We start from the raw sequence: 17,915 nt of genomic DNA on the forward strand, positions 1-17,915 counted from the left end.
TGGCTTGTGTGAGGTAAGAAGTAATTCAACAGGTGTAATAGAGGCCAAAGAGATGACTTTCATTAACAACAAGAACACACTTACCTGTTTAAAATATTTTAATGAATACTGGTACATAGGATCTATTTCTGAGAGGCTTGCAATGACAAAGTACATTACAGAGCCTTGAGTGGCCACTGGGCGATACTTCTCACGAGCCACATTGATCATCTGCTCAGTGGACTCTGCTTCTTCCAGCCTGGTTTTAATGGCACCAGAAGTGATCTGAATAAACATACAATAACAAGTTCTTAGAGATCTGTTCCAGAAAAATAGTGGGACATCTGGAATGTATCCAGTTAGGTCTAGGGAAGAAATAAAGATAGAATGAGTTGGTGATTATAGTAAGGGGTCCCCAGGTGGAATGACTGAGTCTCAGAGTTCATTGACCTTTCTTCCTTCCAGAGTTAGGAATAGGCAGAGGGCAGCAAGCAATACAAGTAGCTTTGAAAACATAGAAGCAGCACGTCTCTGAGACTCAATCTGAGTTACTCCTGCAATGCAAACACTATCGTAGCACTCTGAATTGCTCCCGAACTTCTTTGTGAGCAGTCCAGGGCTCGCACAATGAATGAAGGAATGAAAGGAGAAGGGATACCCAGGAAAATGCCCGAAAGAAGGGAGTAGAGAGTGGCTTGGAGGCAGTGAGTGGCACCACATCCCTCCCTGGAATAACAAGGGTGACTAATATTCTTGTTCTTTACCTAGTATTCCCAGGTATAGACATATGGGATAGAAGCTGTTGTTTGTGGAGGATTATAACCCTAAGTGAGTTAGAGATGCTTTCAAGGTCTTTTGGTTTTCTGCATTTTGGGTTTGTGGGTCTGGGGAGCCCTCTGCCCAATGTACTTTCAAGATTCCCTTCTCTGTATCTCTCAGTCTCTCTCTTTCTGCTGCTGTCTGTCCCTGCCTCCTCTCCCTTCCCCCACTGTTTTTCAGAGGTGGATATCCCTAGGTTGGGAGATCCTTTTGTCTCTAGAAAGTCAAAGGGTCTACAGCAGGGACCATGAAAAATCATCAAGGGAACTGACTGCTCAGTATTTGCTCCATCAAAGCTAAAAGGAATCATCAAGTTCCTGTATAGACCAGTGCTTTTCAATGGAAATAGAATGTGAGCCACATAATCATACATTTTCTAAATTTATTAAAAATAAAAAATAAGTGACATTAATTTTAATAATATATTTTTAATATACTCCAAATATTTTATCAACATATAATCCACATGAAAGTTACTGAGATATTTTGTTTCTTTGGATTTAGCCCTTGAAATCTGTTGTGTATTTTACACTACCAACACATCTTAATTCAGGTTAGCCATATTTGAAGTGCTCAACGGCCACCTATGGCTAGTGGCTACCTACCATAATAAAGAGTGTAAGTCTAGACTGTTTACCCCAGCCCACCAGGAAAGGGAGGGGAAGGATTCAGTGCAGACGCTGTTTCCAGGAATCAGAAAGTTCAAACTCTCCCTGTAATATCCCCTCAGGGAGCTGAAGGGGAAATAAAGGGCAGAATTGAGTAGGAAACCCCTATCTTAATATGGGACTCAACTAAAGCTTTCAAATCCAAGTAGAAAAAAAAAAGTTGATATGGGAGCAGCTGGTGGATCATGCAGGCCCACTAACAAATAATTCTTTATGTCTTAGGGAGCACAAGGCACTGATAATGTAGAACCCAGGGCTAAAGAGAAGGAAAGTGGATCGTTTTCTTCTCTTTGCCAAAGAATATTAGAATACTATATGCCTCTGTTGAGTTTGGCAACTACTTGTAGACACTATGCCCTATAGACTTGAGGTTTCAGCCACGTTTAGAGAATATAAGACATATTTTTATGTAAGGATTCTGAGAGTTGAGAGGCATATAAACTGTAGCCAAGAAGTGGCAGGAAATGCAGCCAAGGATCAGGTTGATCCCTGCTCTATAGAAAGGATGACTCCAAGGCAGCTCCTTGCAAAACAAATAAACCAGCTTATAGATAAAGATGGCAGTCATTGCATGTGTATCTACCTTCACTTCCTATTGAAGCTACATTAAAATTGTAGGAAAAGGCTTAAAAATGCAGAGTAAACCCATAAAGATAGGAAGAATGGGAGAGGAAATATCAATGAATTTTGGGAACTGGAAAGCAGACAGAAGGGTGGCAATGATTTAGCACACCCATAAAAATGGATTCCTACACTGGCAAAAGTGGATAGCCATGAACTCACCCCATTTATAAAACAGAATCCTTCTAAAAGGCTTAAGAATTAATGCAAGAAGCACTCTTGGAAGTGGGAAGGGTTTAAAATAAGAATTGGTGGTAGGACTCCCTAGGTCATCTTCCTACGCCACCCACGGCCAGGGGTTTGTCCCTTTCTCATCCTGGCAGAAAAAAATAGAAATTTCCTTTGGAGAAAGTAAAACAGGGGGATTTTTGACGGAAGGAAGGAACTAAAACAGAGTGACTGGGTGACTGTATGCACACTGGATGCTGAGACCCTAGCCCTTCTTCTCCTCTCAGACCCCAAATACTTAGAGCCAGATCTTCACCCTTAGGCAATGTTAACATTTATTATAATCAGGATATAACTACAGTGGGAGGCCAGAGGATGGGAAGGGGTGTGTGTGTGTGTGTGTGTGTGTGTGTGTGTGTGTGTGTGTGTGTGCTGGGGTACAGATAACAGTTAAGATGCAAAATGAAAGTAGCTGCTTTGGCCAGCACAGTGATTCATTCCTGTAATTCCAACACTTTGGGAGGTCAAGGCAGGGGGATTGCTTGAGGCCAGGAGTTTAAGACTAGCCTGGGCAACATAGTGAGACACTGTCTCTACAAAAAATAAAAAATAAAAAAGTCAAAAATTAGTTGGGCATGGTGTTGTGCATTTGTGGTCCCAGATATTCAGGAGGCTGATGGAGGAGGATGGGTTGAACCCGGGAGATAAAGGCTGAAGTGAGTCGTGATCATGCCACTGCACTCCAGCCCGGGTGACAGAGCGATACCCTGTCTCAAAACAAAACAAAACAAAACAAAACAAAATAAAAAACAAAAAACAAAAAATCAAGAAAGCTGCCTCTGTGAAGGGAGGCATGGGTGGCTGGTGGGAAGAGAAGGCAGGGAATGCTATTTTTCGTAATAAGCCTTATAGAAATATTTCATTCTTTAAAGAGTTGGCATGTAAAACTTTGCTAAAAATAAAAACAAGTGGGTTAACAGACAACTGCCAGGAATAAAAATCCCAAGGAAGAATAAACGAGAGGAGGATAAAGAGATCTATGAACAAAGAAGCTAAAGGAGAGAGGAAGAAAACAGAGGCCCCAAATTACTTGCTTATTACTGTTTTAATACTGCAATCTCAAGGGCGGTACAATATAAGGCAGTCAACCAGTTTTGATGTCAACAAAAGCAAAAAAGATAACCTATGTGCTTCTGGCTTAATAAAGTCAAGGGGATTTTTTTTAGTAAATTATTTTGTTTCTCACAAGTGGATGAAAATCATTTTGTAAGCTGTGTTCTTAGTAAACACTCCTTAAATGATGGTTTGAATCTGAGAAATAATTTACTGAAGAATTTTAAGTTTAAGGTAAAACTTCATCTTACTATCAACACGTTTTTGTTGAGTACCAATTGTGTGCAACCACCATGTGTAATCCTTGGAGAAGGAATATCAAAATGAACTATTCACAGATTCCCACTGCAGAGAACTTAACAACCCAAGAGAAGAGATAAGCCATGTAATTGGATAACTGTGACATAGGGTAAATAGTGACAAGTGCTGTAGTAGAGATTCAGATAAGACACTACAGAAATTCTGAGGAGAAGGAAGTTAGTTCCAACTGGGAATATCAGAGAGAGGCTTCCTGCAGGTGATGGCATTCATATGAAAGTTTGTTGTGTTTGTTCCTTTCAATTTATATCTTGTCCCAGTTCTTTACATTATGTGTTTTATTTAAGAAATGCAGACAAGACAAGAGGAGCGGTGGTCTACAGTTTCTCCAAGTTTCTGTGGTTGGCAAGGAGCCCTGACAGGCAGGCACCCATCTGTGTGTCCATGGAAGCCCAGCGTGGCCCCCGTCTTGCTTTAAAAGCCCTTACAGGACCCTCAAAGGTTGTAGTTATAACTTTTGAAGTAACATACTTTCCATAAATACTAAAAATATTTTACTTGCCTTTGAATCCTGCAGTGTGTCAATAAGTTCTTCATTGTCCAGAATATTTCCTTCAGAGGTAAAGAGCATTCTCAGGATTTTCTCTTCGATAGTTTTCAACTGGTTTTTATCAGTGTTGATCCTCACGATGAGCTGGATTCTTTGTTCTTCCAACTTGGGTTTTTCAAGTCGCACCACATCACTAAAACCAAAGTTCAGATACCTAAATTATGTCTCTGCCAGTGCCTCAAAGTTGCTTCTATTTTTCTTTCTCTGTTTGTAATTGTTCTTATTCTTAATACTATTTAGCTGAGCATTAATGCTGATGGCCGAATCTGAATGCATACCATATCTCTTTTGCTGGGTTTACACAGAAGCTTCTGACTCAGCTACATGTCAATTCTGATCCTTTATCTTGTATTTTAGAGATGCCTGCTACTGAAGTTTCCATACCTTCCGCTCATCTCTTAGGAAGACCTGCTTAATACTTGATCTCTCTAATCATTCAATTTCTATCTCTAACGCTTGCTTGTGCTAAGAAGAAAATGGTGCCTGGAATATTTATGATGCCTTGAATATTCTTTCTGTACTAACATGGGAGATTCTGAAATCACATCACCTTCATGAAATGATTTTTGATTGCATATGAAAAAGGAGCCTTACCTCCAGCTTCACCCTTGTATAAACATGTGAATTTATATCTCCCTTCACTTGTTCTTTCACAATTTGCTCCCAGTCTCCATTTGCAAGAGTTAATCTTTATTAAGCACTACTCAATGCAATGCACCTTGCTAAGAGTTTTATGTGGATTATCTATTAATCCTTTGAATGCCCCCATAAGGTGGGCACTGTGGTTATCACCCCCAGCTTGCAGATGCACAGACTCTAGTGGGTCACTTCCTGAGATCACATGGCTATGAGAAGCTGGGCTTGTGCCTGGGTCTGCTGGCTCCAGCATGCACTGTTACTAGTGTGCTGCCTCAAGTAACAACCCATTATTTACTTGTTACATGCAGAATTCAGACACCTTGAAATTATTATATAAAGAATATTAAAAATCATAACCTCAAATTCAATTGTTTAAATAAGTTTTTCAGAAGACAGTAGTTTAAGGAATATTTTAAGATAAAGGTGAGCTCAGGAAACAGTTTGAGAGAAACATTAATCGAATTAGTCAAGTTAAGAATCAAAAGAGCCTGCCACAAGTCAGGAGGTGAGTTAGAGTTTCTGGAAATAGAAAGGAAGACAGAAGGAGGTGGACAGTCTGGGTGGCTGAATGGAATTCCTTGAAGTTGAAAAATGGCCTTGTGCTGCCTCAGAAGGACTAAGGCATTGTGGTTGGCATTCTCCAGGAGGCAGGGAGGTGAACTGTGGTGTTCAAAATTGAGAGGATCTGAGGAAAATTGCAATGAGCAATTGAGCACAATGAGTATCACTGCCCGTTCAGGAGCTCAGCAGAGCAGAGGGCAACTGAAATAGGTGACGGCCTGTCAGAACACAGGCAGACCCAGCTCCATCCTCACCCTGGCTGAGGGCTGTTAGCTTCCCTTTTCAATGCCATCAATCTAGGAGAAATAGCAGGGAGATACTGCACACCATGACTGAGTCCCAGCATTTCCTGTGTTCTTATCAGGCACTTTTCCTTCTTGTCCCAGGCAGCTTAACATGCTGGGAGCTTAGTGACACAGCTGAGCTTAACTATGCACAGGAATAAACTGGTATGCAAAATGTTCAGCCAAGTCCTTACAATGTATTCATAAAATATGGTGATATAACCTTTAATTGGAAAGAAGTTATCCTAGTGGAAGGTAAGCAAGTTAGCAGCTAGCAGAATAATTCCTAAAACAAGCTAGAGAAATAAGACTCAAGCTCATTAGTGACAACATGGGTAAGTCAGGATGATCTTGACTTGAATATAAGGGATAATTCTTTTGAACATGGGTCTAAATTGTATGTTTCTTTATAGTGAATAAAAATACATATGTATGTATTCCTGTATACATACATATGTGTATATATCTGTTGGTTAAATATATATTAAATATAAAATTAATTTTGAATCAACCTCAACGTTATTATTTTAATAAATATTTTAAAAATTTGTTTCCTGAACCTCTTGGCTAATTTTGATGATTAATATTAACAACTCATAATCCAATATTTGGGAAATAGGGATTTAATCACATACAGAATATACTAAGAATACATATATACACACACACATATATTTGAAGTGGACAGTTAAATACACTAAGAAACCACCTAAAGACCAGTGAAGCTGGAACAAATATGTTTGGAGAAGCTGCTTTTTCACAGGTATGGACCACTGCATTTCTAGGAACAACAGAAAGACTGACTTTGTTCACTTGCCCAAGATGGAAATCCTAGTGAAGGGAGGAGGCAGGGCTGGGCTGCCAGCCTGGTTCAAACAGTGGGGGTGGGGAATTAAGGGTCTATCCTTGACGTCCTTGAGAAGACAGCAGACAAGATCAGCTGCTCTGAGCAGCTATGAAAACGGTAAAGAACTTGGCCACTTACTTGTATTTTTTTTGATTAAGGTTTCATGTGTAGCGTTTTCACACAGCAGAAAATTTTCTTTGCCAATATTTCTAAACAAAATATTTAGGAAACCCACGACACTCCCTTCCCTCCCCCCAACTCCCTGGTTTTTTACCTTAACAACTGATCCTCCAGACCTGATTTTGTTACAGTGAAATTGATAATGGTAACTTTAATGCATACCTGGAAGAGAAGCACAGAGTGCATAAAAATGCTTAAGTGCAAACTAATGAAATACCTTTCTTTATTAGAACACAGCTCATTACTACCCAGGTGGATGTATCTCAGGTCTAATTGCACACACACCTATCCCCACACATACTTCAGGTGTAATGTCGCTTATTAAATCCTCATATTTTTCGCTGCCAATATGAGTAACAATCTTGTTCCTCAGACACCACAGTTACAGAATCCTAGATCGTGTTTTATGGAAAGGTGAGCCAGTGAAGGATTAAAAGCAGTATTTTGGAATTGACAGCTTGGGTTCAAATTTGAGCTGCACCCTTTAGTGACTGTGTCATCTTGGACGAGCCACTCATCTGTGCTGAGCTTTAGTTTCTGATATTTAAAATTTTGGATAATTATAGTAAAAACTCATAGGGTAGCTGTGAGAACTAAATGAGGTAATAAAATCACTTAGTTACTTATGACGCAATGTGTCTTTGCTTGAAAGAAGGTATTATTGATAATAAACAAAGTTTTATATATTTTGTCTAATAACATTTTAATGGAAAATTATTACTATAATATATTCCGACATCACTCGATAAGTCAATAGCAAAAACCAGTAAGTATAACAAGGGTGTGTGAATGAACACATGGCATTGTACTTCAAGGATTTTGTAATATGGTAAATTACATATTGTAATTTTGTAATACTTATCTTATTACAAAATCCTTGAAGTAGGATTGATCTCTTTTTAGAGATGATTGACTTGAGGATCCTGGAAATGGGATAATTTGACCCCGTGACAGAGCTAGGCTTGGGTCTTGTGGGCAATACACCCTCTCAAAAGTTAAATAAGTGAGAAATCAAAGAGTGAAAGTTGGCACATTGGTCACACTTCTTTTTTGGGGGCAGTATCCATCACCTCAAGCATTTATCATGTCTTTGAGTTAAAAACATTCTAATTATGCTCTGTTAGTTATTTTTAAATGTACAATACATTATTGTTGACTGTAGTCACTCTGTTGCACTATTATATACTAAATCTTATTTAGTCTATCTAACTATATTTTTGTCCCATTAACTATCCCTACCTTCCTGCTCCCCTACATTCTCCTTCCCAGCCTCTGGTAATGTTGGTCACTTTTCTAAACTCTGAAATGGGACTTGGGACATGAGCCCCGGTAGTGGCTGTGTAATTAAACTCCTTGAGGCTGACGAGGTAAATCCTAACTTAAACTTTCAATGATATTTCCCCATCTTATTCAAGAAGTGTGTCAATTTCATTCAACCTGAACACATCTGGTGAAGACAGATAGCTATGAGCAATTTAACAGTTAAAATGAAAGTGACACTCTTTGGAATGGTATATTTAAGGATATTTTTGGGAGGGTTGTGGTGGTAAAGAAGTAAAGTTCTGAGGTCAAGTTCCTTTCCTAGGTAAGAGCCTGCAGAGTGCACAGATGTGCCAGGAGCTGGGGCAGCACCTGGGCATGTGAGGGGGGTTGTGGCCAGGGAGAGCCCCATGGGAGATCTGTGGGAGGGGCAATGGAGTTCCAGCTGTCTTCATTTCTGTTGCAACTACCTTGGACACTGTAGTACTAGAGTAGGGGTTCTTCTAGAGTCTTCTGAGTCTCAGGGACGTATGTATGGAGTGGAGCTCACACAGCTCCTCTCAAAGAATCTAAGAGCATGAGAAGGGGACAAGATACCCCCACCACCCATAACTCTAAGTGTAGACACTGGACCTCTAGATCATGATTCTCTAGTGTTGTTTTGTTCCTAGAGTTTTCAAATGGGTGACCTCTTCATTTGGGCACATATGCTGTGGGCATTTGCACATTTAAATAATGACACCTCCTCCTCCCCCACACCCCAGCCCCATGGACTCTCAACTAAGCTCTGATTCATTCATTAGTCATAATAACAGGGACAAAAATAGTCTTTGCTGATGGAGGAAAGAGAGAGTTTAAAAGGGGGATGTCCTGTGTTTAGAAGGAGTGGCTGTGGACCAGGAGGGAGATGGTGAGGGCACTGGAGAGGTGTGCAGTGGGGTGAGACAGAGCATCGGCCTAGGCCCCAGTGGGCAGGGGCTTGCAACCTAACTAGATGGTGATGACAAGGGTGATTGGAATCAGAATCAAAGCTCAGAAGAGAAGCAAGAATGGAGGATGGTGGAAGAGAGGGGAGTGTATAGAAGACAGGGGAGAATGGGGGAGAGCTTTCCCTTCGGGTGGGAGCCCATCAAACTTCAGAGATTCATTACACCATGATAATCCAGTTAAGTTGAGAATTCCAGACCAGTAGTTCATACCTCAGGCAGATAGTGGGGATTTGGCATTTTGGTTGTCATATAGAACCTAAAGTTTTTATCATAATCAATGTCTGAGTCTCCAAGACGGATGAGTAGTCGGCCACCACTGATAAAAATTTGTTTCAAAAGAATGGGTTCTAGAGCTGGATCCAGGGTTTCCTTAAGCTTAGAAATTAAAACAAAACAGGACAACACAAAAAGAAGCAATTAAAATAGATAGCATCAACTTCACAAAATTCCTTAGGCCTCAAAATGTACTGTGAATGAACAATTTTCCAGTGATTTGATGGATATTTATTAACATCCTCACACTACCTCTAACAGTACCTATTTTCCAGTGAGCATTTTATTAGCAATCTAAGGAAATAAGAGCATCTGAAGGCAATATATCTATTTACATTAATCTTACACACTATTCATTTCCATGAGAAGAAGAGAGAAGCTGGGTAGATTAAATCATTGTGGGTTGGACTTCAACAGGCCCCACACAAATGAAGATCTGTTCATTTTCATGGTTGTTTAAAACCAGGAATTGGCAAATGACAGCCTGCAGGCCAAATCTGGCCCCGTGTGGCCATTTTTCTATGACTCTTGAGCTACAAATGGCTTTTACCTTTTTAAGGGTTGTAAAAACATACAAACAAAAAAACACTAAACCAAACCAAAACAAAGAAGAATATGCACAGAGACTGCATGAGGCCTACAAAAACTGAAATATTTACTCCCTGGCTCTCTACAGAAAAAGTCTATAAACCCCTATTCTACATGACCATTATGCCTTTTTCCTCAAAGCGAATCTGACTGTTGGTAGGAATGTGGGCATGCAGACATTGCCCAGGGATCCCATCAGAAACATCTTTATGTCAGGACATATGTGATAGGGTCCCATGGCCTGGGGCTTTCAAAATTTGACTGTCATCCATTGTAACACATCTATTTTTACATTGTGACATGGTACCCACACATGTAAATTCTTCAAACAAAAGTTTATGAGTTAAAATTTACCTTTATTCAATATAATTTTGGGATTAAAAAAAACTCTATTTCATTTGAAAATGTTGATTGAGATGGTCGCAACTGATTTCATGCCCATGAATGGGTGGAGACAAAGTTTGAATACATCACCCTAGCAAAGTAGAAAACAGCTAGGTGTATAACGCTGATGACCCCAAGGCACAGAGAGTGGGGAAGGACCAGTCAGAGTGTCCTGTTCCTGGCTGGGGCTCTGACAAGGGCCCATCCCCTCTCCCAAGAGCACTCCGCTACAGTTAAAACACTCTGTCCAGAGGCAGAACATCACAGAAAACCTTTGGTCTGCTGCCATGAAAGAGGAAAGTCCCTCAGGATCTCGCATGTCACGAAGTAAACCTGAGTTCAGGAATCCAGTTTGGGGCTAAAATACCCATGCCAAAGTTTTCTAGAGACTTCATTCTCTCCTGTGACTGGGATCCATTACAGAACCACCCTCGTGTTGGTCAAGGCCAAGCTTGGTCACACTGAGGCCCCTTGTGCTCTTTGTGGCTTGAGTGGGGAATAGTGTAACTTGCGGATTTCCTAGGCAGGCAAGGCTGCTTGGATAGTTTATGTAACCCTTCCATGCCTCAGTTTCCTCACTGACAAAACAGAATAACAATAGTAACTATCTTGTGATGGGGCAGTGAGGATTAATGAGTTAATATACATAAAATACTGAGAACAGAGTCTGGCATGGAGTGAACATGCAATAAATATTAGTTAATGCTAACATATTAATTACAATTCCTCGTCATCATGCAGGTGCTGCAGCTAAACTGCCCTGGTCCATGGCCTTTTTGAGCTTTCTTTCTTTCTGATGAAGCAGTGATACTTCTAGGCACGGTTAAACTGAGACTCAACTCACAGCCCATGTTTTTGCTTGCTCGTTCTTTTATTACTTATAGGAAAATAAACCATGATCATTAACCAATCTCTTTTGTGCCCAGGGCCTTTGTGCTGTTCCCTTTGCTTGGGAAGTCCTTCGTTCTAAGCCTGGCATATGGCTGAGCCCATCACATAGGTCACAGCTTAAATTACTCCCTTTACCCACATATCTAAATCAGACCAGCCTTGGTGGCCTACCCGTTGATGACTATACCAGCCCCCTCTTTACCCTTTCAAATCTTTGATCACAAGTTTCTTCCCCTCCCTCTCTCTCATTTCTTCTCTCTTTCACTGTTTACTGTCTCTGTCCCCACCTCGATTGTAAGCTATCGAGGACAGAAACCACATTTATATTTTTTGCCACTGGTTCTCAAATAATGTTTGAATGAGGGAACAGTTTAAAAAACATCCATTCCTTGGCAGGACAATGGCGTAAACCCGGGAGGCGGAGCTTGCAGTGAGCTCAGATCCGGCCACTGCGCTCCAGCCTGGGCGACAGAGCGAGACTCCGTCTCAAAAAAAAAAAAAAAATCCATTCTTGCAATGATAGCCAAAGAAATGGAGCACCTAGACTCAACAAACAACACTGCCCTCCCTCCTCCTTCTTCTTCTTCTTTTTCTTCTTTTTTTTTTTTAACAAAAGTTCATTCTTTTCTAATTCACTCAATCCAATTCTGACTTACGCCCAAGTAAAAATTAATGTTTATACCCACTAGAATATTTTACTGGCTTCATATCATTAGTGTATGTACATAATCCTGACCGCACTACTGTTGTGAATTTTCAGGGCAGCTCACCATCAAGGGCCATAATGAGGCCTGTGAAACAGCAGTGTTGGGAAACAGAGGCCAGCTCTCTTAACACTAAAACAATGTCTGAAAGTCAACAGGTCCTCCCTCCTACCCCTCTTGCAATGTGATAATGTATTGTTTAAGGAGAAGAGGCATTGGTTTGACCAATTTGAAAATGGAGTTGACTGGTGTCTTTAGCAAGACGGGGATGTGGCCTATATAGGATTCCAGATATGATTTGAAAGTTGGGAACTAACATGAGAAAAGGAAGTGAAAATCAAACCTCTTCCAGTAAGACAGGTAAACCAAGTCGGATTGAATTCTCGAGTATTCGTAAGAAATTACTATCTGTAAGCTTAATGATTTTTAAACCACTTTTGCTTTCCTTGTTCCTTATCCAACGGTTTGCCTGTTTGGAAAAGCACAGAGCAGAACATTTGCTTCAGAGCATAATAAATGGCTAGAAAGCGAAAGCTTTAGAAGAAAGTGTGGAAATATTATTCAATCTAGAAACAAATTGGAAATATATAAACTATACTACCCTGCCTCCTGGCAATAAAGACATCTTTTAAGCCCAACGTTTGGGGCTCTTCTTTTTGCTCAGATGTGGAAGAAATAAAGAAAAGAGTCATCTGGGAACAGAGATCATGCTTATGGTATTCAAGTTGGTCTCCCTTGCTTGCACAGTGGCTCCCTCTTCCAAACCCTATTTAGTACAACCTGATCCATGAACTTAGGGAGTCAGAAAATGGGATGCTGTCAATTGTAAATTCCAGTCAGGCTTGCTCTAATATTCGATCATATCCTGACTTCAGTGTCATTCCTCAGACCTTTTAGGAACAAGGACTACAGAAGAAGGAAGATCTGTGGATTTCTGCCCTCACAGAAAACAAAAAACAAATGGTCAGTCCCCTAAACAAAACCAATCAAAATCAAGTATGGGAGAACTTCAATTCTTTCTTTCTTACTTTCTCATCCACAAAATGAGGGAACTGGACTAGACTTTAACACTCTCTTTTGGGTCTAAATCTCCACATACGTTAACTCTAAATCTCAAAGTACATTGAAGCCCACTTTTATATTTTTTAATAGCTAGCTCAACATTAAGCAGAACCAAAAGTCACTCTCTGAAGCATTTGCTACACACCTGATCTTGGGGATCAATCATCAAAGGCCATCGTCTGCCTTGAGTAACCAAAATGCCATTTTCTGTTGATATCAAGTCACGGGGCAGCCCATCAGTGTTCCACTGCCGTATCTCATAGGGATCTCCAAGAATGTTAATGAGACTGAAGGAAGGATCGATTGGGATCTCCAGAGACTGACAGTCCTGGATCCAACACTCTATAAGCTGCAGAAGGAGGACGGATTACTTGAGTAGAGCCAGGAAAACTCAGTAAACGAGGGCACATGCAAAATGTCGTGGGCAGCGGTAAGTCAGTGGCTCAAGAGCTAAACCCTCCCAGTCTCCCAGATGTGCTGGCATCAGAGCATGGGACACAGGAAGTAGACCAAAATCAGGAGGCCTAGGTACTTTATACCATTAGTTAGATGTGACTTTGGAAACATCATTCCCTCTATTTGGACCTCAGTTATCTCACATGTAAATGACTGGGTTGTCACAGTGGTTTTCAACCAGGTTTGTATTTTCCTTGTTGGGAGAGTCTGAAAGCACGTGGAGAAGTTTGGGGTTATCACAACGACTGAGGGTGTACAAGCAGTCAGTAGATGAGGGAAAGGGATGTTGGCATATTACCTCCTTCAATGAGTGCACAATAGAGACCTGTCTGTCCCCAAAAAGCACAATTGGCCCCAGGGAGAAATATGGCACCCTAAGACCTGAGAGCTCCTGGAGAGTCTATATGAGGGTACTACATCAGGTTTTATAACTCAAGGACAAGGGTAAACATTTTTAGGAAGACATTTAAAAAAATGACTGTAAAATTCTTTCAAATAATTTCATTTCCTGGAAAATGCATGTAGATGAAACTTTTATTCTCTGATAAATGAGAGGCCGGTCTTTCTTTTTTTTCTCCCTCCCTCCCATCCTTCCTTCCTTCCCTCCCTCCCTCCTTTCTCTCTCTCTCTCTCTCTCTTTCTCTTTCTTTCTTTCAGAGTTTTGCTCTTGTTGCCCAGGCTGGAGTGCAATGGCGTGATCTCCACTCACTGCAACTTCCGCTTCCTGGGTTCAAGCAATTCTCCAGCCTCACCCTCCCGAGTAGCTGGGATCACAGGCACCCGCCCCTATGCCTGGCTAATTTTTGTATTATTATTATTTTTTTTTAAGTACAGACGAGGTTTCACAGTGTTGGCCAGGCTGCTCTTGAACTCCTGACCTCAGGTGATCCACCCGCCTCGGCTTCCCAAAGTGCCGGGATTACAGGCGTGAGCCACCGCACCCCGCTGAGGCTTTCTTTCGTAAAAAGATAAAAGCCCAAGGAAGCATAGATTCCTCCTGGTCCTGCCTGCTCCTTTCTGTTGACTGGCCCTCTGTTGCAGTTTCACCAATTGAGAACATCTCATCCAGGCTGGCTTTACGTGCCACTTCTGATCATAAGGGTAGGGGACTCGCTGTCTTTTCCTTCCCCCAGGTTTTTGAACTGTGTAAATGATGAATAGCTTTCTAAGACAGGAGAAGGAAGGGGAGGAACGTGTTAAGGAAAGCCCAGGGGTAGACCATCACTGGCTGATGGGGGAGTGAAGGACTGTGAAATATATAACGAAATTCTACCATGAAGAACCTCTACAGGGGAGAGCCTCCATCTGAACTCAGAAAAATGAACCAGCCCCGGCTCCAGTTTCAGCTGCTTCTTATCCCTCCTTACAGAAAGCAGGGTTACTCACTGACTGCCTGTACTGGGCTGTGAAAGCCCCATAGTAGGCCACACAAGCTGCTGCTATGAACACGTTCCCAGTGATATTTGATATTTCTTCCTCAAACTTCTGTATGCTTTCTTCCCATCGAACCTGCTCATCTTCCAATGCTGCCGTCAGCTTTCCAGCACGTACTAGACGTGCTTTTGTCAGGGCCATCGTCTTTGCTAGAAAAATTTTAAGAAAATCAGATTATACTATTCAATATTTTCATAAAGTATTAAAAGCTTATTTACCTGTTTCTTTTTTAGCAGAATAGCATTATTTAACTAATGATGTCAATACATCTCTATGAAACCTTACACCAATTCAGCATTCATTCCCATTTCAGAACCAAGTCTAAGCTTGCCTTTTCCATATCGAGAACTCTGAAGACAGTGTTTTCTATATCCTTCTAGTATTTAGTTTCCGGATCAAATTCACATACTGTTTTGTGTTTTAATGTAACATGCTCCAGTAAGGCTTGTTCAGGTACAGGATGTTGAATATATAAAACACATGAGTTCTTATTTGATCCTAGAAGGCTAATGAAAATACATTCTATACATTGGATAAAAGCTAAAACCTGATTCCCAAAAACTTCTTCCTACTTCTGAAAATCAGGCGTTTCCTGGCCAATGTAAATTTTATGAGTTACTTACCCAGGCTTTCTTTTTCATTTACACCTTTGTCATATTCATCTTGTAAGGCCTGTATTTGATCTTCTACTAGTCTTAGTAATGCTTGCTTTTCTCTCAGGGTAGCCATGGTAATGTCAAGTTCAGCCTAATAAAATCAAGCAACTGTTTAAGAACAGGCCCAAAAAGAAAGCTGAATTTGCCCATTAATAATACAGATCTAAAAAAATTTTTATATATGTTCCTCTTTTCATGTCCAAAAAGACTTTGATGTGATATATAAAGTTAAAACAAATATAAATTAGAGTAAAATACAAGAACAGAAGTAAATGAAACAAAACAAAATCAATAATAAAGCCCAACAAAATAAATCACAATAGAGAAACAGGTATACTGAGCATTTGGGATGAATTAGGTATCATAATGGATTATTAATTTTAAATGATGCAACAAATTAAATATTCATGCCATAGTGGAAACTAATATTTCCTAACTAGTTCTCCACATCAGAGTCTGCAAACTATGGCCTGCAGGTCAAATCTAGCCTGCTGCCTGTTTTTGTACAGTCTGCAAGCTAAGAATGGTTTTTACGTTTTTAAATAATTAGAAAAACTCTTTAAAAGAATAATATTTAATGAACTGTGATAATTGCGTGAAATTTGAACTCTAGTGTCAATAAATAAAGTTATATTGGAACATAATCACGCTTATTCATCTATGTATTGTCAATGACTCTCTCTGTGCTGCAACAGCAGAGCTGAGTGCTTGCCGCAGAGACCATATAGTCTGCAATGCATAAAATATTGGTTCTTTGGGTCTCTATAGAAAAAGTTTGCCAACCCCTGCTCTATAGCCATAGTTCTTTCAGTAAGCTGCTCCACTAAATGATCATTCTTTTTTCTTCTTGGGAAGATGAAGGGCCTCACATCCAATGACAGGGTTAAGCTGGTTCTAAAACCTCAGATGACACCATCAAGCATGGAAGTATTTAGCAAACGGAAATACAGACCATCAGATGCTTGAGCTAAAAAGTATCTTAAAAATAATAGATTAATTCCTTTTTTTTCAGATGAATATACTGAGGAACTCATGTTCCTCCTATGCTGAAAGAAGGCTGATTTCAGAGGCAATTTCTGAAAAACAATTGCCAGCTCTTGTTTAAAACAAAAGCTAATTTCCAAGAGTTTTGTCACTGTCTATATTGCGTAAGACCATAGTAACATTATACAGAGAACTTGAATGATTGGCGATCATGGTCTTCAATTCTATAAAATATCACAATACAGAAAATGTACCTGTGCAGCACGGAGCTTTTGTCTTTTTGGTTCAACGACCTTGACCACTCGAGAGTACAAATCCATAGCTCTTACCCACATGCACATAGATTTACATGCTTTGGACACTTTCTCCACTTTTTCAGGCACAAAATCAGGATTATTAATATACTTTTGAAGCTTTGCCAATATCTGAGGCTTTATGTTCTCCTTATCATATTCTAAAAGCCTTTTTAGAAAGTTAGAGTCACCAAGAAGTTGCTTTGCTGATGCCCAATCAGGCCTGAAAGACAGACATGATATATTAATAGCACTGAAATGAAGCAATATAAGAACAAAAGAAATGTATTTCTTTGAGAACATTATGATATTATCCCAATAAGCTGGTAATTTTAATCTCGGTACTGTAATTCTAGTAATTGGTAGTTAGGTGAACCACAATTAATTCATGGGGCGAAAAGAAAATGGGTGACTAAGGTTGCATGCAACCCAGCTTTGGTAGAGAAAGAATTACAAAATCATAGTTTTACAAATGTAAGGCATTATAGAAACAATAGTTTTATTTTTAAAATGCTGCAGGCACTCACATTTTACCTCCTTTATCATAGTTCCCACCCTTAAAATCACCTGCCAGGACACTGCAATTGGTTTCTAACTGGGCTTTATGTCTCTTTGAACTTTGCTCTTCTGAACTTTTGCCAGATTGATCTTTCTACCATGAAAATCTGATTAGATAAAAAATGTTCAACGATTCTCAGTCCCTTCTGCCCACAGCTCTCTGTCTGTGCTCTGCAGAGCTCCCTGGGCCCTACCGAAGTACCAGTTTAAGGTCAGTGGGAACTTCTCCACCCTGTCTCCTGGAGGCCTGGTGGTGCTGTGGTGCTCTGAGCCCTTTGCCCAGTTTTACATAGAAAGGTTCATTACAACATAATTTTATTGAAAAAATGTTTGTATTGCTAAAGAAAGTTTGAAAACTACGTATCTCCAAGATGAAAACTGAAGTGTTTAGTGCAGTATTCAAGACCTTTCATGATGTAATCACTGGTCTCCTGCCCAGCCCCATCCCATTCCAAGAACATCAAAGCTCATTCCTGAGCTCGCCTACGGTCCCGCTATCCAACTGAGCATTGTTTTCCAAGAAACCTGCTTGCACATCCCCAGCTGGACTAAGGCACTGTTTGCTCAGCACTCCCAATACTATACAACTCTCACGTTATAATGAAATTATTAGTTTTCATGTCTACTTCCCACTAG

At 40.3% G+C, this 17,915-nt stretch overlaps 1 protein-coding gene across 3 annotated transcripts in view; it reads right to left on the reverse strand.

The window, feature by feature from the left end:
* Positions 1–17,915, reverse strand: part of DNAH6 (dynein axonemal heavy chain 6) — a 368,310-nt gene that overhangs the window by 95,067 nt on the left and 255,328 nt on the right. For 2 of the 3 annotated variants that reach the window (XM_050754693.1, XM_050754692.1), the window contains exons 52-60: positions 16,683–16,944; positions 15,412–15,535; positions 14,741–14,937; positions 13,044–13,247; positions 12,180–12,305; positions 9,207–9,371; positions 6,842–6,909; positions 4,189–4,369; positions 85–264 (exon numbers count right to left, since the gene is read on the reverse strand). In XM_050754693.1, coding sequence (XP_050610650.1) covers positions 85–264; positions 4,189–4,369; positions 6,842–6,909; positions 9,207–9,371; positions 12,180–12,305; positions 13,044–13,247; positions 14,741–14,937; positions 15,412–15,535; positions 16,683–16,944 — 1,507 coding nt within the window. The remainder of the gene's footprint in view (positions 1–84; positions 265–4,188; positions 4,370–6,841; positions 6,910–9,206; positions 9,372–12,179; positions 12,306–13,043; positions 13,248–14,740; positions 14,938–15,411; positions 15,536–16,682; positions 16,945–17,915) is intronic. The other variant, XM_050754695.1, reaches the window with a different exon arrangement.

Source organism: Macaca thibetana, chromosome 13 (genome assembly GCF_024542745.1).
Source record: "Macaca thibetana thibetana isolate TM-01 chromosome 13, ASM2454274v1, whole genome shotgun sequence".
NCBI classification, from domain to species: Eukaryota; Metazoa; Chordata; class Mammalia; order Primates; family Cercopithecidae; genus Macaca; species Macaca thibetana.